The 26,455-nt window shown below is 37.9% G+C and overlaps 2 protein-coding genes across 3 annotated transcripts in view; one reads left to right on the forward strand and one right to left on the reverse strand.

The window, feature by feature from the left end:
* Positions 1 to 17,172, reverse strand: part of LYRM4 (LYR motif containing 4) — a 42,447-nt gene extending 25,275 nt beyond the window's left edge. The window contains exons 1-2 of the mRNA XM_034429093.3: positions 17,038 to 17,172; positions 12,214 to 12,334 (exon numbers count right to left, since the gene is read on the reverse strand). Coding sequence (XP_034284984.1) covers positions 12,214 to 12,334; positions 17,038 to 17,123 — 207 coding nt within the window. The 5' untranslated portion in view covers positions 17,124 to 17,172. The remainder of the gene's footprint in view (positions 1 to 12,213; positions 12,335 to 17,037) is intronic.
* FARS2 (phenylalanyl-tRNA synthetase 2, mitochondrial) overlaps positions 17,063 to 26,455 on the forward strand; it is a 209,393-nt gene continuing 200,000 nt past the window's right edge. The window contains exon 1 of one of the 2 annotated variants that reach the window (XM_034429088.3): positions 17,063 to 17,380. The gene's annotated coding sequence lies outside the window, so the exon portion shown is untranslated. The remainder of the gene's footprint in view (positions 17,381 to 26,455) is intronic. The other variant, XM_034429089.3, reaches the window with a different exon arrangement.

Consider the following 26,455-nt stretch of genomic DNA (forward strand, 5'->3'; position numbering starts at 1 on the left):
TGGAAATTGATTAATTTCTTTTTATTAAGCAGGATACAAAATTACAATTTCTCAGTTCATATATGACGGGAAATAATGGTTTGAGAAACCCAGGAAGTAATCAATTGTGTATTCAGTTTGATCAGAGAGAAGAAACCAGTTTTGTTTTTCTGATATAACAGAGAACTGTAATTTAATTAACCACAAGGGATGCAACAAATGTAGTTATATAAAGCAAGGCGCAAAGGGCAGTGTTGAGGTAATTTTTAGTTACATTGGAAGCAGCTTACGCTCTCAAAACAAAATTTAAAGGACAATCTGGGGGAGGTCATAGGAATTTTGGCTTGTTTGTCACGTTTTAAGTGCAGTTTATAAAAAAGGACCTCATACAGTTTGCCTTCTACAGTGCATTTCTCTGGGAATTCATCAAGATAAAATGCAAACTCACACACGCTTCCTCCTTTTCACAGATCTCTTTTAAGTGGACAGATTTTAGCAGCTCACAATTGCAGGCTTTTAAATTCTGTAGGCCAGCGGCCCCCAACCTTTGGGCGCCAGGGACCAGTTTCATGGAGAGTTTTTTCCAGACTGGAGGAGGTGTGGTTTCGCATGCTTCCTGCATCCCGCGGATGGGGCTTTGCTTGTTTGCGTGGTCCAATTTCTGGCATGCTGAGGCCCGGTGCCAGTCCATGGACCGGGGCTTGGGGACTCCCACTCTAGGCAACTCTTGGGCAAAGAATTAAATAAAAAGAATTACGTGCAATTATATATCCAATTTTCTGCCCAGGTCAGGTGTGGTCACTTTGGGAATCAACTCTTATTTCATAACTACTCAAGAGTTCTCTGACATTTATTGTGGCATAAACTTTCCCAGTTTACTTCTTCTGATATATGAAATTGGCAATGATGATTAGAAAGGATAAAATATGGGAGGAAAGGAATAATGAAATAACCGTAAAAGAGGAGGATAGATGATAAAATTCATTTGTTCTGTAACCGTTGCAAAGAAGACCATCAGAATTCAATATAAACCATTTTCTAAATGCCTGAAATACAAGGCATTGAAAAATGTGACCGTTATGACCTTTGCAGCATCCCCATGATTATGTGATCAAAATTCAGATGCTTGTCAACTGGTTCATGTGTATGACTGTTGCTGTGTCCCAAGGTCATGTGATCCCCTTTTGCGACCTTTGAATAAGCAAAGTCAATGGCAAAGCCAGATTCACTTAACTGTGAAAAGAAAGGTTGTAAAATGGGGCAAAACTCACTTTAACAACAGAAATGTTGGGCCAAATTGTGATACTAAATCGAAGACTAACTATAATGCATAGGCTCGTGTGAATCATCCTATAGTCCACAACCATTTGAATTTATCTCTGATTTATACCTTTGCCATGCCATAGCTGCCTGTGCAAAGATCATTTATAATCATTTTTATTTTTCATATTGGGGGCCACTTATTGTGCCACCTTAAGGAACAACCCTTGTAGAAGGTTTCTAAGACAGAACATCTCCATCAATATTATTCACAAATTAAAGAAACCAGCCTTTTATATTCCTGGCACTAATGAATAATAAAGATATTTTTAATTTTTTAATGATATGTTTTTATTGTACACAAGCCCAGAGTTACATTTGTAAAATGGTGGCTATATGAATGTGATGAATAAATGAATGAATAAGCATCATCAAACATTGCAGTAAAACAAAATGTGTAATAATTACCTTATTTCACTGATTTAAGGACTGTAATGTCCTAAAAATCTAGATTTCTCATATTCAATTAGGCCATTAATTTTTTTTTTTTTAAAAAAAATACCCTCTGTTACTTTTGGTGAGAAAAATACAGGAGGATACTGTGAAAACATTCAGTACTGGTGACGTAATTCATCAATGAACTAAGGACAACACATCCCTGATGTAAGAGCTCAGAAGAGATAAGAAAGAGAGGAGGGGGTCTAAGTAGCAGCAGTGACAGGAGATTTAACTAAGGATACACACAGTCCTATCATGGATAACTTTTTTATCCTTACATGGCTTACGGGCTTTACAGTATATTCTATTATTTTATTTTTCCAATTTCCTGCAGTTGAAAGCATGCAAGGAACAGTTTGAAAAAGCATAACAAATGAAAGGGGACCAGCAGCGGTAAGGGCAGCAATATTCTCAACATAAGGAGGACCAAAAGGTGGAGTGGGGAAGGAGAACGGAGGGAGAAAATAAGGCAGGCTGGCTGAGGAGAGAAATAAAAGCACACTAACTGGCAATTCAGTGCCTTGGTATTACCAGCCTGCTGAGAGCAATTACAATAGCACAGACAGCACTTGCTTTATTGTGACCTTACTGAATTAACTTTGAGGGCAGGGGGAAAAAAACCACTCAGTGATTCAGCAGGGAATTTATTAGAAAATTTTAATGCCAACTTAAATTTGATCCAAAGGCCTCAATATTAAAGGTCATCTCCATTACTATACTACTGGAAACCCATGGGCCCTTTTGCTTCCATGCACCTCCATTCCTTCCCTCTTGTTTTCTTTCATAAATAAATTAAAAAAAAAAATAGGTCAGCATTCTTGCTTCAACCTCCTTGGCATTTTTATTTGATGTGACAGATCTTCTTGTTTTTGTTGGGAGCTTTTTATGGGGGGGGGACGCGGTGGCAGGGGGAGGCTGGGAAACTACAAACAGCTTTACAATTTCTAAACTATATTTCAGTAAATGAGGATACACTTTGTACATATCAGATAGAAATGATAAAGCAAAAATGATACAAGTGATATTTACATTTTAAATCCTCAAAACATGCAGTGTTACATTGCTGCAATAAAAAAATGCAATAAAATGCCAGGGAAAATTCAAGGGAAGGGAAGAGAAGGAGGACTTTTGTAAGAAATACGTGAGAAAAGATTTAGGGCAGATCTTCATTTTCAGTTTGGTCACTGTTCTGGGTTCCCATTTCTTCTTAGGCTATTGAGATGTTAGATCAGGTGTGTCAAACTGGATTTCTTTGAGGACCGGATCAGCATTGCAGTTCTCCTCTGTGGGCCGTCCAGGCGGGGGAGATGGGACAGACACCTTCTGCAGCACCCTGCAGGCCAAAACGGGGCACGGGGGGGGAGGGCACGTGCAGGACTTCCCTGTGCCCCGTTTTGGCTGGCAAAGTGCTGCAGGAGGCCATCCAGGCAGAAAAGAGGTCATGGGGGGGCCGCGTGCGGCCCCCTGCAGCCCTGTTTTGGCTGCCAGAGGCACCGTGAGCCAGTTCTTTGCTATTTCCAGATTTAAGCACCCCGCAGGCTCGATCTGGCCCATGGACCTTGAGTTTGAAACCCCTGTGTTAGATGCTCTGCTAGGCAGCAGTTGCTATCTTTTTATAACTTTCTGGTTGATCGAATGATGGTTTGTTAAGTCCAAGAATTTTCATTTACCCTAGAACCTGATGCTCCTATTTTTATGTATAACTAACATATATATTGTCTACTAACTGAATAATATAAATCCATAATACACACAAAACATCTGCTAAAATTTGAGTAGAGAGAAACAGATAATAAACAACTTAGTATTTAATGAGCATCATAAGTATTGCCAAAAGCATGTATGCTGCAATTAAAAAAATATACAAAATTAGCCCAAGTTGGATAGAATTGTGGTTCCTGCCTCTGACATTCTATTACTTTAACTTTACCTATAGTCTTTTTAAGCATGGCAATTGAAGAAGTCTTGTTAATCCATAGAATCGTTACATTATCTAAGGTTTTCCAATGTTGAGTATTTATTATTTAGCTGCTAAGATAAAGTATGAAATAATAAGAATCTTACTTTAAGCTTAAAATTCAATCCTATAAATAAATAAAACAACCATAACTGAAAAGGTAGAAGTTTTAAAATTAAATTAATATAGATGCAATGCTCAGCATTTGATTTTAAAAGATTTTAATTTTAACAGAAGGTAGTTGTCTATTAGCAGCCTAATCTTTTGTGGCTCCTGAATACTTATTGATGGCTCTTAATGGCTTGTGTTAGCATTCCTCTGAGATGTTAATCAATCTTGCGCTTTTTAAAATTGACATCCATAATGTGTTTACATTAGTCAATACTTCTTAATTGTCAAGCTGTAACAGCAGAACTTCAATAATAAATCTCTTCAATAAATAACTTCAGATAGTAGAATTTTAAGTGTTTCCTCTTCTGAGGAATGGAATATATTGATAACTGCTACTGGGTGAACTGCAGGAACAAAGGAAAAAACTCCTCCATCTTAGAAATATTTCTTAATGTTTAAAATTAAAAGACAAGTTTGGTGCAGATGTAACATTCTGCTGCCCTTAATACTGATTAGGAGATCAATGGCACCCTGCATACTGCATTCCAACCTGCATTCAACTCCCCCTCCCTTCCCCTTTTAAAGCTAACAAGTTTGGTTTGCAATGTCTTATCTGCAGTGATGTTAACCTTAACGTGCCTCACCCAAATCAGAGTTTGCCATCCTACTTCTTCTAGGCCATGGCCCTCTAAGCTTTGGCCTGATGAACATTTAGAATGTTGAGACTGCTATTGGCTCTTTGAGAAGGAGTTGAGAGTCTAGAATGATCCTCAGATTACACACTAGTCTGTCTGAGTCAGTGCCATCCCACCCAACACCAAAGATGGCATTATCTTAGGATCAGTAGGCCCCAAACCACAAAGCCAGAATGTAAGCCAGGGTTCAGCTGAAGCTTGTGGTGCTCTATCCAGGTTCATATAGCCTCCCCCAGCCACTGTGATAAGATGTCTACAGCATTTCTTAATTCACCAGGGACAGAGATGTATAGGTGAGTTTCATCAGCATATTGATAAAGACCTACCCCATGCTGCAGATGAACTCACCACAGACCTCATGTGGATGTTAAATAGGAGAGGAGAGAACTCTGAACCCTATACAATAGAGGCTGAGGATGGGACCTCTCCTCCCCAATTTTCACTGACTGGAATTGACCCTGAAGAAAGGAGGCAAATCAGCCCAACACTGTGCTGCCTACCCCAATCCTCTGAGCCAATCCAGAAGAATATTATGGTTGATGGTACTGAAAGCTGCTAAAACAGCGGTTCTCAACCTGGGGGTCGCGACCCCTTTGGGGGTCGAACGGCCATTTCACAAGGGTCGCCAAAGCCCTCTCTCGCCCCCCCCACGCCTTCACTCACCCTCACTCTCTGCCTCTGTTGGATCGCCGGCCGTTTGCTTACCCCGCCCACTCCCAATCTATTGCTGCCTCCTGAGTCCCAGCTGATGGCTAGAGGGAAACAAACCGTTTAAATTCTTGCCGCGGGGCTTCAAAGGGCCGCCCTACAGCTGATCAGTGTTAAAAGAAAACAAATGAGAAGACCGGTGCCTGCAAAAATAGAAAAAAACAGCCCCTTTCAGCTTCAGCATAGGTTAATTACCATAAGTTGATTTGATCAGCCTCCGGACTCTCAGCTGATTTGCTCTCAGCTGTTTTGCGGAGGGCTCCATTGCTAGCTGCAAAGAGAGGAGCAGATTTTTTTCCCCCTAGCTATGCTGAAAAACGAAACTGAAAGTAAAACAGGGTCTTTGCTGAAAAGTGACAAAATGAGTCAGAGAGAGACTTCTTTTTCTTTTTCCTCACCAAAAAAGGTAGGTGCAAAACTGCAAACAATGGGAAATTTAGGGCAAAAGAGGAGGTTCAAGATTTTAAAACACAAAAGAAAAAAAGCTCTATTTAACTAGGGAATTGTAATAATTGAGATACTATTAATTGAATATTGTGTTGAAAGCAGAAATGGTTAAGTTGTGGTTTGGAGGAATATATGGGGGAAATTATTTGGTTTATTATTATTGGTAAATATAATTAATTGATTTGTAAGAAATTGGATTGCATGGAAATAATTGGAATATTCATGTTCATATTGATCGATATACAAAAAAGGTAGTTATATAACTAATTGATTTATGTTAAAATGTTGAATCTGTATTAAACAACTGTATTACATAATTACATAATTAACCAATGTGAGGATGGATATAAAAATAGATGACAATGGGAAGGGGTATAATATAGAATAGAAGGGGGAAAATGAATTTGATTAAGATTAGAGATGAAGATGAAGGGTAATATTGTTTTTTTAAAAAAATAGATGAGGAATAAATATGGCAAAAAGAAAATATAGAAATTGTAAATTTAATTGAAATGACTAAGCACTGGTTAAATTTGTGAACCGGCCAAATACTCTGTTCAAAGAAAATACATTGTATGTTTGTATGTGTGTTTCTAATTATTGCTATTTATTCATATTTGTTCTCTTTTATTCTTTAAAGTTTAACAATTCATTCTTTATCTTAATATCTTTATATTTGTTTGGGGTTGGTTTTCTTCCCTTTCATCTTTTTTATTGTACAGCAATCTTTCTCCTCAAACTACCACCTTCTCTCTTTTCTTTCCTTCTTACTTTCTCTTCCCGCCCTCTTCTTCTCCTTCCTACTTCCTCTTCCTTTCTCCTTCTCCTCCTCTCTTCCTCCCTCTCTTCCCCTCACTCCTACTCTAATTTCCCTTCCCTTCCTTCATCCCTCTCTATTGTTGTATCCTTTTATGCATATGGACTACTCAGAGGGCTGAAAAAGTTATTTTTGACTGGTCCTTGCACTTTTGACCAGTCCTCAAACTTACGACTGTCCTCATATTTTATGTTTTTGCCCTATCTTGTCACCATGGTGAAGAGAAGCAGTTGTGAAATGAGTGACATGGTTATTAAGAATGCTGCACGGGCATAAATGTGAGGATGGTCATAAGTGTGAGGACCAGTCAAAAGTGCGAGGATCTGTCAGAAATGACTTTTTTCAGCCCTCTGAGTAGTCCCTGTACACATAGCCATGGCCACCCGGTCACATGACCAGCTAGCTACCCAGTCACATGACCTCCAAGCCACACCCACATAAGCCACGCCCACAGAACCAATAGTAAAAAAATTTAGAACCCACCCCTGGTTGGGGGTCACCACAACATGAGGAACTGTATTGATGGGTCGTGGCATTAAGAAGGTTGAGAACCACTGTGCTAAAAGGTCAAGTAAGGCAAGGATGTATATACAACCCCCATCCTGCCCATGAAAGAACATCCAAAAAGTGCAACCAGTGCTGTTTCCATCCCATACCCAGATCTGAATCCTGACTGGGAAGGATCCAGATAATTCATTTCACGCAAGAACCTCTGAAGCTATTGTAAAAGTACTCTTTCAAACACCTTCTCCAAAAAGGAAAAGTCAGATATAGGCAAAAATTATTCAGTATAGTGGGGTCCACAATGGCTTTTTCAGAAGGGGGTAAACCAAGGCCTTTTTAAGAGTAAAGGAACAACTCCCTCACTCAAAGAAGAATTAATCATTGCTAGACCCTACTCACAGGACATCTCTTGGACTGCTTTGACAAGACAGGAGCGGAATGAAAGGGCATTCCTTTCTAAAGGGCAGGTGGCTGAGCTCTAGTAGTGGGATCATCATGAAAAAGATCTGCTTCTGCAGATCTCTTCACAAGGGAGAATCAGGAACCCTTTTAGAACAACTGACCAGGTCAGAGAAATTTCTTCTAGAGAAGAGAGTTTCTTCATTATGCCGAGGCCCTATATACCATGAGCTTGAACTGTACCTGGAAACAACCAGTGGTCAATGCAGCACCCACAGAAATTTAGATGGTTAAAATGCCTCCCAACTACCAACATACGGACCACTACATTTCATACAAGATGAAATTATTGAGTAGACTTCAAGGGCAACCTCATGTACACCTTATGTTGTAAGACCAGGTAAGAAGTAACAAGGGTATGAATTACCATTGATAAAGGCTCCTGCTCCAAGTAACCTGCAACTAGTGGGCTGGCTTAGGCTGAATAAAGATCTCATTTATAAATATAAAAGGCAGTGAAACAAGTCAGGAGCCAGATCATCAATCTGAGATAGGAACTATATGTACTGTATACTTTTGCCAATGAGATCTCATGCCAGATTCTATCGATCATTTCCATCAGCTGTGAAATCCTGGAACACTTTATATAAAGTATACTAATAAGCAGCTAGCTCTTCTGTGCTTTGTTTTCAATCTACAATATGCTATTCAACACAGAAGGGCTTAAACAAAGAGCACTGCCTAGCCTCTGTTGCTATTTACAAAGTGGAGCTGAAGAATGAAATTGAGGTCTGTAATAAAGAAGCATAAAAGCTTTATGGAGCATTGCTACACCAGTGTCCCAATGGGAAGGTAACAAAAATGGATTAAGATAACTAAAATCCTAGTTTCAAATTTACTGTTAGACAACAAAAAAGATCAGCTGTCTCCAAAAGCATGGCAACAGATTACTACTGTAAGTATTACTCCTCACATATCCAAACATCCAATATGGCCTGGGATACAATTTATACCACTTCATTATGATTTGCAGAATAAGAAACAAGACTTTTCACTCTCACACACAAATAAATGCACCATTAGATTTCCATATGAATTCAGATATATAAAACATTTTACAGAAAATGGAATTGAAAAACAGTTGTAACTTTAGTAGTTTTCAGGGTGGATTTGATTTAAATCGAGTTGATTTAAATCACAATTTAAATCATGATTTAAATCACTAGTAAAAAGGCTTGATTTAAATCAACTCGATTTAAATCATAATTTTTAAAGAGCAACTGTCATCTCTGCTACTCCTTTGACCCACTGTTGACTCACCGATGGTCCCAGTGTTGCAGAATATACAGCCTCATGCTACATAACTAAGCTCCATTTCATGCTGAATAAACTAAATTATTTATGTATCTTAAATAGAAAACTATCTTACGATAGATTTATACCCCAAAAGTTTTTTATTAAAATAAATTTGATAAAAATCAAAAAAATCCGATTTAAATCAAAAAAATCTGATTTTTTTGATTTTTTTAAAAAAAAATCATTGGTTTTTATCCACCCTGGTAGTTTTTCAAAGTTTTAATACAGGTACTCATCTCTTAACAACTGGCCACTTAATGGCCATTTGAAGTTATGGCGGAGCCTCCAAAAGCTACTTATTACCCAATCCTGAAGATATGGCCACCAATTGTGACCAATTGCTATAGCACCCTTACCTATCTCCCCCCATCCCCACCACTGGATCCTCACAGGCCTTTCACTTCCCCATAGGGTCCTCTCAGGCCTTCCCCCACTAGGTCCCCACAGACCTTTTGCTCCTCCATTGGATCCTTGCAGAATAGAATAGAATGAAGTGTTCTATTAACTGCTTCTGAACACATATTTAGAGAAAATACAACAAACTGACAACTGCTTTCCATCAACTGTGAAAGTTTGACAAAGTTTTCTGCTTTTTTATCATTTCATAACAAAATCAATAACCTACAAAACTTAAACAGTATACAGGCTCTTTTGTGATTTTTTAACCTTAGAGGGCTCATTTTTTAAATTTTTGTCAAGCCCTAAGAATGACACAACTAAATGACAGTAATCTGTCATGTTTCCACAATTCCTCCCTGACTGATTCCAGCAGTTATTTATGAACCTGAGATGCCAACGGTCATTTTGATGACTAAACCATAAATTAGCATTTAAAGAGAATATAAATTTGATTTCACAGAAGCAACAAATTACTAGGCAGCTGGGATATTATTTAATTTTTATTGACATGTCATGGAAACAGAAAGTCAGCTAAAGGTGGTGTGCTACATTTTAATAAACCTCAAACTTCAAAAACATATAGTTGATCAGTTCGAGCTCTATTGTTTAAAAAACTGTATAAATATTTTACCTTTAAACATTTCTAAAAGTCCTAGCTACTTGTAATATTCTTCACTATCCAAATTATTCACACATAAATAGGGAATAAAAAAGTATGACATTTCAAAATAATGTGAATGCCTTTAACATTTATCATGTGCATGAAATACAGTAGTGTTAATATTGCTGTAGGTATCATGAAGCAATTTATTTTTATAGAAATGAAGAAGACATTTTGCGTAAAACTGTCAAAGAAATCTGCTGAGTAACCATGTTTACATTTAGGCATTAATTTACAAACCTTAAATAATAGGATGTAATATTATATCATTTTGAAAATATTTTTATATTTAAAACTCCCCATGTAGCCATAACACCTATTTATTACTGAATGATGTATACTTACCAAAGTAAATTTAAATACAATCCAAAATATTCATGCAATTGCATTATCAATACACAGGACAAATCTTACAATATAGTATGTTAGCTGCTATTATTTTTAGCATGCAAATAATTCAAACTTGTAGTTATATTTTTACTTATTTCATCAATTTTGGTGGCTGTTTTAATGTTCTTCTGAAATAAAAAGTGGGATGAATATTTCAGATGATATGACAAGAGATTCCCTGAGAAATTGAAACTATGTAAGTCTACAAATATAAAACTACTACTAATCACTAATGACTACTGTCATTAGTGACCCTATTTAGAATTCCATTCAACTAGCCATGTTCTTCTACAACATTGATTCTATTTTAGCTGATTTTCAGTCAGCATTTTGCAGCCAGTGAACAGGCTGAGTTGTAAATGGCTTATTTTGGTTCCTTCTGCTTATTAGTTCTTCCCTTGGTTTATTCTTGGCCTTGCTGTAATTTTTTATTCCTGACTAGCTGGTACTCTGGCTACCTAGGAATTCATCCTTGGAAGAAGATCTCAAGTTAAGTTTATTGCCACTAGCAGAATGCATACTAACAGAAAGTATGCATTGTTTTAGTATGCTCTTTACGTTATAAAACAAATTGCCGAGTAAAACTCAAAAGATCATACAGTGCATCAAATAGAGAGTTTCCTATTAAAGATGACAATCAAGATTTTAATATTTATTGTTTTAAATGTCTTCTTTTCCCTTTTATCTATTTCTGTTTTTATTATAAGACACTTTCAAGCGTAAAACAAATGAAAACATGAGATATAAACTGAATAAATAACTGACAAAGACAAGTGGAATGCATGCACATCCTTTATACCTTCCTATTTGGTTCAGAAATCTTGGCAGATTAGGAGCAGAACTGGGTTTGGTTGGAAGCTTTGCAGATTTTTTTTGCTTTTAAATGGTGGTAGGTTTATTTTAGGCCCTAATTTCCAGTTTCCTCCCACTGATGGCACAACCTTTAGCAATTATAATCAATGAATATACTCAACATACAACAGTTCGTTTAGTGACTGTCTGAAGTCACAATGGCACTGGAAAAAGTGATTTAGGATCATTTTCCAAACTTATGACTGTTGCGCTGCAACATCTCCAGGGTCACTTGATTTACATTTGGATGCTTGACAATTGGTTCATATTTCTGACCAGTCCCAGAGTCATGTGATCATCTTTTAGGACCTTCTGACAAGCAAGTCCATGGGGAAGCCAGATTCACTTAACAACCGTGTTACTAATTTAACAACTACAGTGATTCACTTAACAAATGTGGTAAAAGAAATGTCGTAAAATGGAGCAAAACTTACCAACTTAACAAATTTCTCACTTAGCAATATAAATTCTGGGCTCAATTGTGGTCGTAAGTCGAGGACTACTTGTAGATGGTTTCTAGGGCCACATTTAGCATTGTAAAACAATGTCATTAATGACCTATAGTGGATACAACTCAATATACAAAAACTTCAATCTGTGCCTTCCTAATTCAGAGAGAGGCATCATAAAATTCAGTAAGGATTATTTCCAAATAACTAATTTGGTAATTCTGTGGGATTCTAATTTTTTTATCAAGAAATTTAAATAATACTACAGCAGCTAGAATACAGTATACAAGATAGATATAGAAACAATTCTTTCTATTGATCAGAGTGCAGTGATAGAAAATATCTTTTTGCACTTAAATCCTTACTTCAGTATCTTCAGTAAGTTAAAGAAGCAGAGTTAATAAAGTTGAGAAAAGATTTCTATCAACATTTTGGAGTACCAGCTACAATGGGAGTGATTGGTTAGGCTTATGGGCTCCTTAAGGTACCGTATATTTATGTGTGCAATGGTTTCCATTTTCCTTTTCTCATAAGCTGTTTTTAAAGTGCCAACAATATAAATTTCTATTTTATCTTTTGTATCTTCTAATCAGAAGCATGTATATGCTAATGTTAATTGATAAAGTATATATTTAATCTACATTCATGAGAGATTGAAAGAGACTAAAATTATATACTTGAAGATAAGGAATACTATACCAAGTATGGAGTTTAATTAACTGATAGCTTACCTGCCGGTGTATCATTTCCAGATTAGTTTTTGCTTTGTTGATTAGTGTATCTATTTCTGATGATTCCTTGATGTTTTTGTTTTCTCTAAAGGCATCTCTTATTTTTCTGATGGCATATGTCCTAAGTAAATTTTTAAGAAAAAATGTAAGCTTACACTGTCTTCTCAAAGCTTGATATACAGACTGTATATAAATGAATATTGAGATGAACACAAGATGAATATTGAGATGAACACAAGATGAATACATATTTGAAAGCGGTCTTTGAGATAACTGGAAATCATGTCATCCGGAGCTATGAAAGCTAAAGTTGGTATTTTGAATTATAACTGGAAATTTACTTGAAGTCAATGCAGCTCTCGTAAAACTGATGCTATATATAGTTGTAATGGCTCTCAGTGGACAGAATAGAGGCCATTGCAATTTACAAAAATAGAGTTTCTGAGTAGTCTTTAAAGGAATCCCCATGCAAAGGACAATTTAGTAGTCTCATTCCCATGCCTAATTTCTAGTTGAAAGGGATCCTAAAAATCTACTTCATTTGCAATTGGACTGGAGATTGGGTGGAAATTAAATCCTGGGAAGACTACCTCAGGAAAGGGTGCATTATAATCTCATTTAAAGCATCTGACAGATTACTACTACCAAATGGAATGCTAATTACCTCCCAGATTCAACCATTCCCACCTTCGCTGACTCCCTGAAGTGGGGCAAGTGGGACATGTGTCGAGCCCACAAGTGATGATGTTCATATCCCAAAACACTTTAAATATTTCCTCCAAGTTGGCAAGTGAAAACAAATCCCAGATAGCAATTCCAGACATCAATTTGGTCACCTCAGTAGACCCTGCTCTTGCAGCAGAATTTGAATATTAATATTGAGATGTGCAAATAACCCTTAATAGTCCACAGCTGGATCTTCCTGCTTATATTTCTCCAACATTCCAGGTATTGCTGTTTCTTTATTTTCTAGAGATCCTTAGTAAATCAAAGTGATCCCCTCTCTGGTACAATAGTTAGAAATGCTCTAGTTGCATCCAAAATTTATCCAAGAGTGCATACAACTACCTATCAGACTGTACTCATTATTAAGATCTCCAAATTCAGTCAATAATTTTCTTACTTCTTAAAGAATGCAGTGCAAAACTAGAATCCCAAATTCCATTAAAACTTGAAACTATATATCTGAATGAACATGCTTAGTTTTGCATTGTAACAGCCATTATTCAATGTATGCTGAAAAAAAAATTAAGATAAATAGCTCGAGCTACAGTTCATACTAATGACAGAAGAAAATAGTTTAAATTGTGTAAGCTGCAGGATTTGATTGGATTAATTTCCCCAATATTGTACTGATGACTAAGATGTCTACCTTAACAATATAAGACAAATGCAAGAGCCACTTATTAAATATATATGCATATAAACCATTCCTAACCATTAAACCAAACAAAAATCAATATGGGATTAAAGAAAATATTTATTATATATTATTTATAGCCTTTATTAAAACAAAAACAAAAACTCTACACCACGAAGTCTTATCCAGGAGATTTGAGGGCAAGCAACTGATTTCATCTGAAGATAAAGCTGTGAAACAGGTTCAACTTTATAGACTAAAAATAAAAGATTTACTCTAGCTTCATACATCTAGATATATTGGAATTCAAATGCCATAATTCCTAATTAATTTTCAGCTTGCTGAGCTAAATTATTGGCTTTTAAAAGGTCTTATAACACACCTTATAAAAGGGATTTTGAATGTATTCCCGTGTTTTCCCAAAAATAAGATCCTGGCTTATATTTTTTTGAACCCCGAAATAAGTGCTTGGCCTTATTTTCGAGGGTGTCTTATTACTTTGGGGCGTGTGGAGCAAGATGGAGCTCCTCTTGCCGTCTTACCTGATTTCCAGCTCTGTCTCCCTAACCCTAACCAGAGGAAATGGCAAGGACCGGCTGCGCATGCATTTAAATATTTTCGGGGAGGGCTTATTATCAGGGGATGTCTTATTAGGGGAAACAGGGTAGTATCTCTGATTTTAAGTTGAATGTGTCAATGTAATGTGAATTGGAATTATATAATTTCCAGTTATTTTGCAAGTACTGGAGTTCAAGTTCAATACATCTGGAGGGCATCTGTTTCTGGGAAAGCTGCTAACTATCACAGGCTACAAGCAGATCTTCTTAACTTACATTTCCTTCACAAGGAGGACACAGGCATTGAAAAGAGAGGGAAGACTGAGCTGATACACAGGTGGGACCAAAGATCTCACATCTTTTCTAATGGCCTCTTGGCATGTATGGATACTTATGGGAAAACGAGTCTTTACAGACTGGCTTTGGAAAGTCACCTGGGTGCAGTGCTACACTTACAAAGGACTATCACTATATCAACCTTTGGGGAATTAAGTGCAGTATCAAAAAATCATTTTCCAGCTGTCCTTTATCATTTTAAGAAGCCCTTAGAAACAACTACAGCTCCTGTTCTTATCTTCGATCTGCACTTTAACTATTCTAGTTTCCATTTTGAAACATACTTTCCTACCACCTGCTGTATCTAGGTACCAAAGTCAACAAATGAAAACAAAAGCAATTGAAAACCTAAAGGGAGCAAAATTACTGCTACACCCAAATAACACATGTTTCCATTAAATCTCACAAACTCCAGCACAGAAGAATCCTACCACAGCTCTGTAGCCACAATGGAAATAAAATGTTATGTATGCCTCTGATTGAAATACCAATTCTGATTAGGTTATCCATGAGCTAGTCCTGATTTTCTTATTTTATAGAAGCTCGGTTTGCCTCTGTAAACTGTAGAAACTTAATAACGTATTTGTATCAAATTGTTCAGTATTTTGGTATATTTTCAAACAGAAAACAAAATTAAGGGAAAAGACTTCTATAAAATATAAACCAGACACAGACACATTTTAAAACAAATATAAATTATTTTCTGCTATTGTGCATAAACAGCTACCTTATACACTCTTAAGAGTGATTCCCACCCCACTCCACGTGATGTTGATAATATTGATTTTTAGTGGCTTCTTGAAGAGTCAGTCATTATTTTGATGGGCATTTTTAATAGGTGTCTAAAATGTTTTGTCTTCTTTCTGCTATAACTCTGTATATAAAATTCAGCTGCTATTGATTTGACATTATTAGTTTTGTGATAAAAAGGTAAAAGTTTCTCCTCTCCAGTTGTATCTGATTCTAAGGGGGTGCTCATCTTCATTTTTTTAGCAGAGGGAGCCAGTCTGAAGACATTGTCTGTAGTCATGTGGCCAGCATGACTATACACCAAGGAATGGAATGGAATGCTGTTATCTTCTGACAAGATAACAGACATTATCTACCTATTTATCTACTCACATCTGCGTGATAAGAAACTTTTAAAAGGGTGGGCTACTCCCAGTTATATTCATAATGGAGATTTCATCCAAAGTACTTTCAATATTTGAAATAATATTTATCATTCAAAGCAGTAAAACAAATCGGTTAAAATAAAATTGCAATGTTTTTCAATAGTTTGGGTTTCTCCAAAAGTATAAATTTATTGGGACTCTGTCTTAAACAGAAAAATCAGAGAAGGAAAAATGATATATCGGCACAAGATTTAGTGAGAATAGAACTGTGTCTTTCTCAAATGAATATTCAACACTGGGGCTTTTAAATGAAAACATTTGGCTTACCTTGTAATGTATTTGAATTTGCATATTAAGGTTTATTTCCTATTTGTTGTTATTACACATTATAAGCAAATGTAACATGGTAATTAAGATACCTGACCAGGAGTGAGATCTTGACTCAAATTCACTCTCAGCCATGATAAAAATGATTTTAGGCCAGTTATCCTCTCTCAGTTCAGCCTATCCAACAGAATTATTGTTGAAAAAAATTGGAAGTAATTATCACCTTCAGCTCCATAAGAAAAGCCAAGGTATAACTTATAGATTGTGAATTTTTAAGTTACAATTAAAGCCAATTAATTTTGTATTCATAATTCTATTTTCTTTCTTGTATATGTTTTTCATGAGAAGCACCATTCCCTCACCAGAAACCCAGCCATTGTACTGGATTTTGTAATTACAGTTAAGTCTAACTTTATACATAAATCCCGACTACTATGGATTGTTCAACAAATCATATTTAAAAGTTGTCTGGAATATTCGATAAGGCACACTGATTACACAATAAAAGGCTTGTCTGGGAAACTGGCTTTGAGTGGTCAAGATATTTTATGATCATATGAACCTTCCTCTAGCAGCGTCCCAAAGAAACACAGTTTTCTAATTTCTAACCATACATGCTCTGCTCAAAATATTTGAAATGAAAAACTGATGAAAATGCCAATGCATCTAGCAGAAAAAAAAAATCTCTTGGGTAAGGCTACCAGATATGGAGGACAAAACTCCAAATGACCATTAAATGACAGCAAAGAGAGACAGAAAAGAGTAAACTTTTGTCACAGTCTTCTGGTTCTCTGAAGTGTCCCAGATCAGATATGGAACCCTAGTAAAGACATTGTGCTGCATTCGATTTGAGTACCTTTTAAAGTCTCCTTTCCCATATATTCTCAGAATTGCCATGTTTAAGGGGCTTGTGACATTATACAATTATATGCATGTATTCACACATCGCTAGCCTATATTTCTAAGATGCAGCACAGACTAACACGATTTAATAAACGTCTCCTTTATTATACGACGTTATAAAACCAAACACACTTTACAGGACAAGGCATTAAGCGCCAAAATAAAGACAGAGTAAGTTGAATTTAAGCATTATATTTCTGTCCTGTTTCCCCTCCCTTCTTCCTACCTATAGCCGTAGGCGTTGAAAGCCTGGCTTTCTCGCAGCAAGGCCCGATAGAGACGCAGCACTTCGGTTCTCCTGGACGCTGCCATCTTGTAAACACGCTGCCGGGCTTCCCGGCAAGCCCCCCTGCGCCTTTGCTGCCTCGGTCGGAGCCTGATTCCGGAAGCGGCCCGAGGACGCGCGGAGGTCGGGACTCGGTTGGTGAAACGGGTGCTGCGCGGGAGGCGTCAGGCGAGGCAGCTTGCCGCTCGGCCTGCCCCTTCTCCAGGCGACCCAGTCCCAGGCGGAGGGTGGTTCGGGTTCTGCTCCTGGCCTGGGAGACGGATCTGGCAGGAGGAAAGAGGAGGTGAGTCTGCGGAGGTGGTGGAGGAGGGCGCGCGGCTCTGCGATGTGCCGGGCCGGAGAAGTGGATTCCCGTTCCTTGAATCGGGGAGGGAAAAGAGTGTGTGTGTGTGTGTGTGTGTGTCCCATTTTAGTCGCTACTTTCACTCGCTGGTCTTTTTTAAATCCTTCTGCCCAGCACGTGCATTTCTGTCCCAATCTTGCAAAGCGTCTTGAGTTGGAAAAAAAAACGTTTCCTTCCTAATGCATTGTGATACTAAGAACATAACTGCTTGGATAACACCGGTGGTGTTTTGGGACTTCTGGCACTTCGGTCCCTTAGTAAAATGCTTACGGTTGGCTCAGGGGTGCCTGTCTGTCGTCGTTTCGGATCAAGGGGTCAAGACGTTCCCCCACTTACCAACTTTGGCTCTTGCCACCCAGTTGTGATTGTAACTTGAGGATTACCTGATGTAGCACAGAAGCGGATACCGGACGTTTATCATGAGTTATAAAAGAATCAGGATCTGTACTATGTGCATAAACGAGAACCAGTCATTCTGGTTTCTTCATTTATTGATGTATTTCTTTTACAAGTTATGCTATTTCTATATCTGTGGCATAGAACTATTCAATATGTTCCTGCTCCTTTACCCATATGTATTCATGTTAACAGATTTTAGTAACATCCAATTCCCATCATGGTAACCAACGAAGACAATAGCTACAATAGCTAAGGATGGTAGGAAGTTGGTTCAGAATATCTTGAAGGTAGCTGGTGATTTTCCCCTACGTTACAAGGAGAAAAATCTTTGTATGTAATCTCTTTTTTCCTGCATTTACTTATCTGTTTGCATTTTACCTGTGGTTCTATTGAGGTTACTAAGATGAAGCAAATCTTAATACTTTTTCTGATTTGGGGTGGTTAGGTTAAATGGAGCTATAATAATAATGTAACATTTTCATATAAAGCTGAATTAAAACAGATTTTACAGAATAAAACATACAAATAAAAGCTATACAGGTTACTTGGTTAACAACTGCTTTGTTCAGCGACCATTTGACCTTACAGTGACTCTGAAAAGTAGATTTAGAACCAGTCCTTGCTTGGACCTATAACCATTGCAGCATTCCTGTGATCACATGATTGCGATTTGGTCACTTGGTAACCGGCATGTTTTTACAATGTTCACAGTGTTTTGCAATCACATGATTGCCAAGTAAACTCAGTAAGAAAGTCAGCAGAGAATCACAAGTCATGGTGACAAGAGGGTGTGCTTAATTTAAATACTTAATGTATATTAATAATAATCATAATTTATTAGATTTATCAAGGTGCCTAATAGGAAACTTAAGATGATATACAGAGTTAAAATCTCATTAAAAATAAATTTTACAAAATCAAACTTGGTGCATTCGGTAACAAATATCAGGTAAAGTAGATTTTTAGTTTTCTGAAGGACAATGAGGATTGCGTGTTGGACACGCCTGGTCTAGTGGTTGAAGCACCAGGCTAGAAACTAGGAAACCCAATGTTCTAGTCCCACTTTATGTCAACCCTGAAGTTAGCCAAACCGTGGCCATTTTCCTTTTTGTGATTTTCTCTAGGGTGGTTCCTTTCTCATTGCTTCAGGGCTGACACAGCCTTGAGTGAAGGGGCCAGAGAGTGGGGTGTAGAGATAGCTGGAATATTGCAGCCAAAACAAAATTCCTTCTGTGGGAATCAAGGACGTTGGGGCAGGTGTTCGAAAGGTGGAGTTTGAGGTCACCTAGCAGCTGGACTGTATGATGATTGGACAATGTGACTGGAGACTACGGGGAGGAAGTGACAAAGTTTTACTTTTAATTGGGTGAAAAACCGGTGGGAACCTAGAACTGGTTTTTCACCAAGGACTTGCCAATTTGATATGTCCCAATAAAATGTTCTTTGAGAAATTGCCTGCCTCAGAGTTCTTATTGAATGGGATGTATTACTTGGAACCCTAACACTTTAGGCATGAAAGCTGGCTTGATGACTTTGGGCCAATTGTTTTCTCTGACCAATTCTCCTCACAAGATTGTTGTGGGGAAAAAATAGGAAAAGGAAGGAGTATTACTTACATTCACTGCCTTGAGTTATTTATAAAAAAAATAATGGTGGGATAAGAACATAAAATTAAAAAAATCTGTGCATCCTTTATTAACAAGACAGTGTTAAATTCAAGTCTACCCTTAGCCAAGGAAGTTCTCTGGAAGACTTTGGTCAATCACTTTAGCCCAAATTGGCAGTAGTTGTGAAGGGAAATTGGAGAGAGTACTATGCATGCTACCTTGAGTTCCTGAAGGAAAATGGGAAGTAAATCTAAGAAACATTTATATTCTCTAGAGGAAAATCTTCCTTACCAGAACCCATACATCTCTTCTCTTTTCAAATGGAGAGTTAGTATCTGCAAGGAAAAGAGCCCAGAATGTATCCTTGTAATTGCAGATAACATACGGTAGTTAAATGAAGATGGGTTAAAAATAGGGGAAAAAATATGGAACATTATATAAGAATCAGTCTATTCAAATAGTTTGGTATACATTTGAATGATTGTTTTTACAAAAGCTGTAGATGGAATAGGAAAAAGAGAAGAGTTTGTAAAGATGGCAATCTCCCTTTATACTACCTAGAACGCCGTTAGCAATCAAAGTCCCTACTAATCTCATTAAATTACAAAAAAGACATAAAATACAGGACCAATTTCTCTTTCTGATTCCAAAATTGTCTGCCTTCCTCAGAGATACATCCCCCTCCCCTCCCCCGTCTTATGCTTATTCTGCACTGTGGTTTATATTCTCACACACTTGGTAACTGGCACAGGCTTCCTTGTACAGATGTTTTCCTCCTAGGGATAGTAATGTAGATTTTTAAAATGTCCTTTTTCACAAATGCTTCACCAAAGAGTGCTTTGCAGCACCTCCACAGGACTGTGATTCAAACTCTTCCCAAATTACATTACTTCCTGTTGGTCCCCTGATACTAATAAAGGTTTTAGCATCTTTTCCATTAAAGGTTGTCGTGGTTGCTGCTGCTTTCTTCCAACATTTATACTAATCCTGGAGAGAAAATATACTATATATAGGAAGCAACTGAGAGATGAGAAATCATTAGAATATAAAACCATCATCAGAGTCTAAAACAAAACTAAATGGATGTTGGTCCTGCAAGGTAGACCACACCATGAAACAGTTTTGATATAAGACTAAAACTACTTTTATTAGAATAGCTATAGATTGGGGTGTCAAACTCAATTTCATTGATGGCCACATCAGCATTATGGTTGCCCTCAAAGGACCAATTGCATGTAAGACTATGTATCATATTAGTTGAGGAGTGCATTATGTTGGGGCAGGCTGCACTCTTCACAGCACTCTTAAGGTCCCAATAACGGGAGACCGGAGAGTCTAGCAGTAGAGAGACGGAGCCGCAGATCTCGCATCCGGATGGACAGCAGCAGCTTCAAAAGATGTGTGTGTACTTCAAGAGCGCATGGCTTGGATTTCTCGACAAGCTTTGGCCCTGGCCTGATGCACGGGAGCCTCCCATCTCGCATTTCCTTGTGTCTTTGGGAGAAACTCTGTGAGGTGAGTCGCTATTTGTGGGAAAGTGCAGCACAGATGAAGGAAGAGGAGGAGGGAAAGGTGGCAAGGCAGGGAAGGGAGAACTGAAGAAACACATAACCTGAGTGTTTTCCGTTCTTTCTCTTTCCTTCCCTTGCCAGGCACTTGCTCTCAGGCAGAGGGTGCTTTAGCCATGCCCGCCCGCCCCTGTGGTTACTGCTGCCACACAGCTTCATGTGTTGAAGAGGCTCCCGCTGCCTATCCTCTCACAGAAGCGGCGGGGGCCCACCGGCTCTTCTGGAGCTGGGCAGGTGCTCTGGACTGCCTGGGGCCATGCAAGAAGCCCACTTGGGTGGGGAGGGAGGGAAGTCCCACCCCGCCTGTCCTGGCCGACAGCTTTAAGCTCCCTGCTCTGCATCTTTTGACACGTGCCCCCGTTGCTCTTGCCACTTCTGGTGTTCGCACGTACATGTGTGCTAGAAATCAGAAAATCAAACATCTGACATGCATGTGCACACTGGAAACAGGAAGATCATCTTCCTGGAGCACACAGGCACATTGGGCAACTGCTCTTCCAGTTTCTGGTGCGCCTATGAACGTGAAAACCAGCTCGCCGGAACCCGGAAGAGCAACGGACAATGACTCCACATGTCCAGAGAGATGGCTCTGCATGCCATTTCCAGCATGCGTGCCATAGGTTCACCATCATGGCTCTAGGGCAGTGATGGCTAACCTTTTTGCCATGGCATGCCAAAAGCAGGGGGAGTATGGGGGGAGTCGTGCGCGCATGTCTACACCCATAATTATATATGCCCTGCCCCTTGTGCATGTGCGTGTGACCCCTGCGCTTCCCCGCTTTTGGCACGCGATGGCAAAAAGGTTAGCTATCACTGTCCTATGCAAAATTTATATGATGTATAATTTTAAATTGGAACTCACATAAGTCAGTGTACACTTTTATATGTAATTATACCCATCATATCTGGTTTGTCGACTTCTGGTCCCACCAGAAGTCGGCAAACAGGCCATTTCCGGCCTCTGGAGGGCCTCCGGGGGGGTGGGGAAGGCTGTTTTCGCCCTCCCCAGGCTCCTAGAGAGGCTCTGGAGCCTGGGGAGAGCAAAAAACAGGCCTTCCCCATCCCCCCAAGAGACAGGAAACAGCCTGTTTCTCTACTTCTGGTGGGCCCAGACGGCCCGAAAATCAGCTGGCTGGTACGCGCATGCAAGCTGGAGCTGAGCTCACATGCCCACTGATATGGCTCCGTGTGCCACCTGTGGCACACATGCCATAGGTTCACCATCACAGCTCTAGGTATATTTGTAATACTGTCATGTGCTGCTCTTTATTTTGTGTTAAATTAATTTCAGTTTAATGGCAGCATTCAGTTCTTATGGGAGAAAGTGTAAATGCTGAAACTCAGTAATTGACTGTGATATTTTCCAAGGGGATTTAAGCAATTGCAAACTTACACTATTCCATATTTTTTTCCATTTTGTGTGTGTGTTTCCAACTTTTAATATTCATTTTATGTCATCCAAAACTACTCGAGAGTAGCTGGACTTCCTCAAAAAAATACATAAGGATGCCAGGGTATGCTACTGTTGAAATTGTGATTGATTCTTTAGTTTTTAGCTTGGCTTTGCTGTTTGGAACAGAACAATGGCAAGGTAGAGATATTTTTTTCTCAATAACCACAAAAGGTATTGTGAGAAGTTGTTTGTTTGGGAGGAGGGGTTGTAAGGAGGGTTCAGCAGGTGCTACTCAAAGGGTTTGTAACAATTTGAGATGGGGCAGTGCCAAGTGAAGTATCCCACATGTTTGACTCCGTATTACTTGAGTTGACCTCTAGTTTGCCATAGTTCCATACTCTGGTGCCTGAGGTTTGGTACTTTCTAGAAGGATTGATAAAAGGAATTGCAAAGAGAGTGCAGTGAAACCAGGGTGGATAAAAATCAATGATTTTTTTTACAAAATCAAAAAAATCGGATTTTTTTGATTTAAATCGGATTTTTTTATTTAAATCAGATTTTTTTGATTTTTATTGAATTTATTTTAATAAAAAACTTTTGGGGTAAAAATCTATCGTAGGATAGTTTTCTATTTAAGATACATAAATAATTTAGTTTATTCAGCATGAAATGGAGCTTAGTAGCACAAGGCTGTATATTCTGCAACACTGGGACTATCGGTGAGTCAACAGCGGGTCAAAGGAGTAGCAGAGATGACAGTTGCTCTTTAAAAATTATGATTTAAATCGAGTTGATTTAAATCAAGTCTTTTTACTAGTGTTTTAAATCATGATTTAAATCATGATTTAAATCAATTCGATTTAAATCAAATCCACCCTGAGTGAAACTGATGTATTTCTCTGCTCCACTGTAACTATAACTGCATTTCATTGGTACTATATAGGATTATCTTTAAAATGGAATAAAATGGGACATTTAGGCTGTTAATCTTTGCAAAGAACTGTGAAAGTCATTGCTAAATGGTTACCAGGCACAAATTACAGGTAGTCCTTGACTTACAACTGGAATTGAATGGAATTATGATCATACATTGTGGTCATTAGGCGCGTTACAAAGCAACTGCACCCAATTTTATAGCTTTTCTTGCGGCGATTGTTAAGGAAACACCATCAGTGTTAAGTGAACCTGTTTCCCTCAACAGAAGTTTTTTGTCAGAATCCAGAAGTAAATGCCGGAAACCAGCATAAAATATTGTGTATTGCAGGGGAATGTAGATGCACATGACAGAATTTTGAAAATGGGTCATAAGTATCTCTGGTTGATAACTTCATTGTAACTTCTACCAATTGCTAAGTGACCAGCGACTGAAGACTGCCTATAAGGCGGGGGTTCCCAACCCCTAGGCCACGGTCTACTATCGGGCTGTGGGTTATCTGCAACTGGGCTGCGTGAGCGGTGGATCAGCGTGCATGCATGTGCACACAGTTCAACTTGCACAAGCAATGGCCCAGCGCACATGCACAGAGGCATCAGCTCAACTTACGCATGTTGAGCTGCATGTGCATGGACTGGTGTGGTGGTCTGCGACTTGCATGGCCCGGTTCCCCTCTCTCCCCCGCCAGGCTGCCAAACTGCAAAGGTTGAGGACTGCTGCTACAAAATACCAATGTCAACACTTTGAAAATACAAAAATATTTTATATATGTACATCACTTAGCCTTGCTTTCTAATTGTCTATTAAAGTAATATTTTGGAATTTCTTTTGGGTTCTGTTAGTTGGCTTGAGTTTTCATTTAACTAGAAAGACAGGATATAAATTAAATAAGCAAACTATAATCCAAATTACATAAACTGTGTGATGTCCTTTTTAAGGGGTACTGAGTACTGTAGATGTAATATTTTAATTGTACCTTAAAAGATTGTTTGGTATTATCCTTCCCTTTATTATCAAGGATAGATAATATGAGATAATTGCAGCATTTGATAATACAGAATGGATTTGTGTAAACATGTGTTGGGCTAAGACTTCCTTCCTCTCTTCATTGCTTTGAAAATAAATACAAGAATGAAAATAAAAAGGAAAGAGTATGTGAAGTGGCTATTGACTTTTAAGTGGCATGCTTTGTGGAATGTTATTTGTAACACTGAGATTTTAAAATGAGATGAGCTTTCTTTAAAATAAAAAGTGGCTGAAACTAGCTATCTCTGTTGGTCAATAAAGCATCTCTTCATAATGCCAAAAAGGAATATTTCAATTTCTCTCTCATTAATTTCTCTGTTGGTATTTTGACATGGCACTATTGAAATAGGATGGGTATAACAGATCAAAGTATTGATTAGACTGTGGTTTGATCTGTATTTCTCTCAGATCTTTTCTACCATGTAGCCTTGTCATGAAGACTCAATTTTCTGCTTTCAACAATATTGATAGAATTACATCTTAAGTATTTGAAATAGTTACATGGATGGTGTTTCTGTGGGAAATAGGCCCTGTTCCCAATTGGTCTTTCATATTTGCCTCTAGAAGAAATTGGTGTAACCATTGTGATACATGTAACAAATAATGACCGTAATGTAAATTGTGGACAACCTAGAAGCTTATAGAGATGAAAAGAATATAATTTGTGCCTTAAATAGATTCAGCTCCCCCCCCCCCCCGTGGGGTGTCATTTTCTTCATATTCTTAAAAGGTGTGTTGCCACAAGAATACATATAATTTACATCACTTATTTATTTATTTATTTATTTATTTATTATTAATTAGTTTGATTTATATGCCACCCTTCTCTAGAGACTCAGGGCGGCTTACAATGCATTAAGCAATAGCCTTCATACTTTTGTATATACCTGCTTAGTAGGGCTTTTTTGGCTCCCCCTAAGCGGTGTTCTATTTTATACAAAGTCAGCTTATTGCCCCCACAAACCGGGTCCTCATTTTACCTACCTTGGAAGGATGGAAGGCTGAGTCAACCTTGAGCCTGATGAGAATTGAACTCGCAGTAATTGCAGGCAGCTGGCAGCTAAGTGCTACTTTAACAGCAGTTTAGTCCGCAGCGCCACCAAGGCTATTTAAGTGCGCATTTAACATTTTGGAGGGTTCAGCGATAATTGAATAAATCTTTGCTTTCTTATTGTTGGGTATAGATAATTGTATGCTTTCCTTCTCATTGGGTATAGTTTTCTGGTTCATGACTAATAACTTTATTTGACATGAATGTTTTCCATGAAATATATCAATATCCTATATCATTCTGAGGAAGTAAATCCAATTAATATAATATTAGGAAGAAACCTAGCATTCAATCTGCAGTATTTTTTATTTTCCACAAAGGGGAGCTCTATGAAGTAAAAATGAATTGCAGCAGTATTGATGTGAACCAAAAAAAAGCTGATTTCTAAGCATGTCAACTGATTTTGTACATATTCAACGAAAAATAAAGATTAGAGGAATTATTTTATTCTAAGTCTTTGTGTGCCATTGTGCAAGGCACAGCAAGATATAACCAGTCTCCAGCAATGCTATACACTGTTTCAGAACTTTTTGTCCACTAAGAATTTTCTGAAAGGAACCTGTCGTTCTTTGTCAAAATAAGTATTTTCCTCTCTTTGGACAATTAGTTAAAGGGAGAATAAAGTTAGAAACAGAACAACTTTTAAAATCTCATTTAGATAAAATAAGAAATGGTAGGTTTGGTTTAAATAATGATTGAAAATACTGTTCAGAAAGACTGAAGAAAGTTATAATATTTTGAATAAAAATGCATTCTTTCTGTTTGCTATAACCTGAATACATATGCTTCAGCATTTGGAGCAAGGTATAGATTTCAATTTAGATGGTACATATTATGTGAAACAAATCATAGCTCATATACTTATAAAGCCGTAAAAGTTTGATCGGTTTTAATTTAATTCAGTACTGTGAATATTTAGAAAAATATTTCTGCCGTGATACTCTTGAACAATGATCATCAGCTCTCAAATTATACTAATAACTTCATTCTGTTTATTTTTTTCAATAAAAATATAAATATTGTTATTAAAGATGTAC

Source organism: Pantherophis guttatus, chromosome 3 (genome assembly GCF_059756535.1).
Source record: "Pantherophis guttatus breed Tessera chromosome 3, ASM5975653v1, whole genome shotgun sequence".
Taxonomy (NCBI): Eukaryota; Metazoa; Chordata; class Lepidosauria; order Squamata; family Colubridae; genus Pantherophis; species Pantherophis guttatus.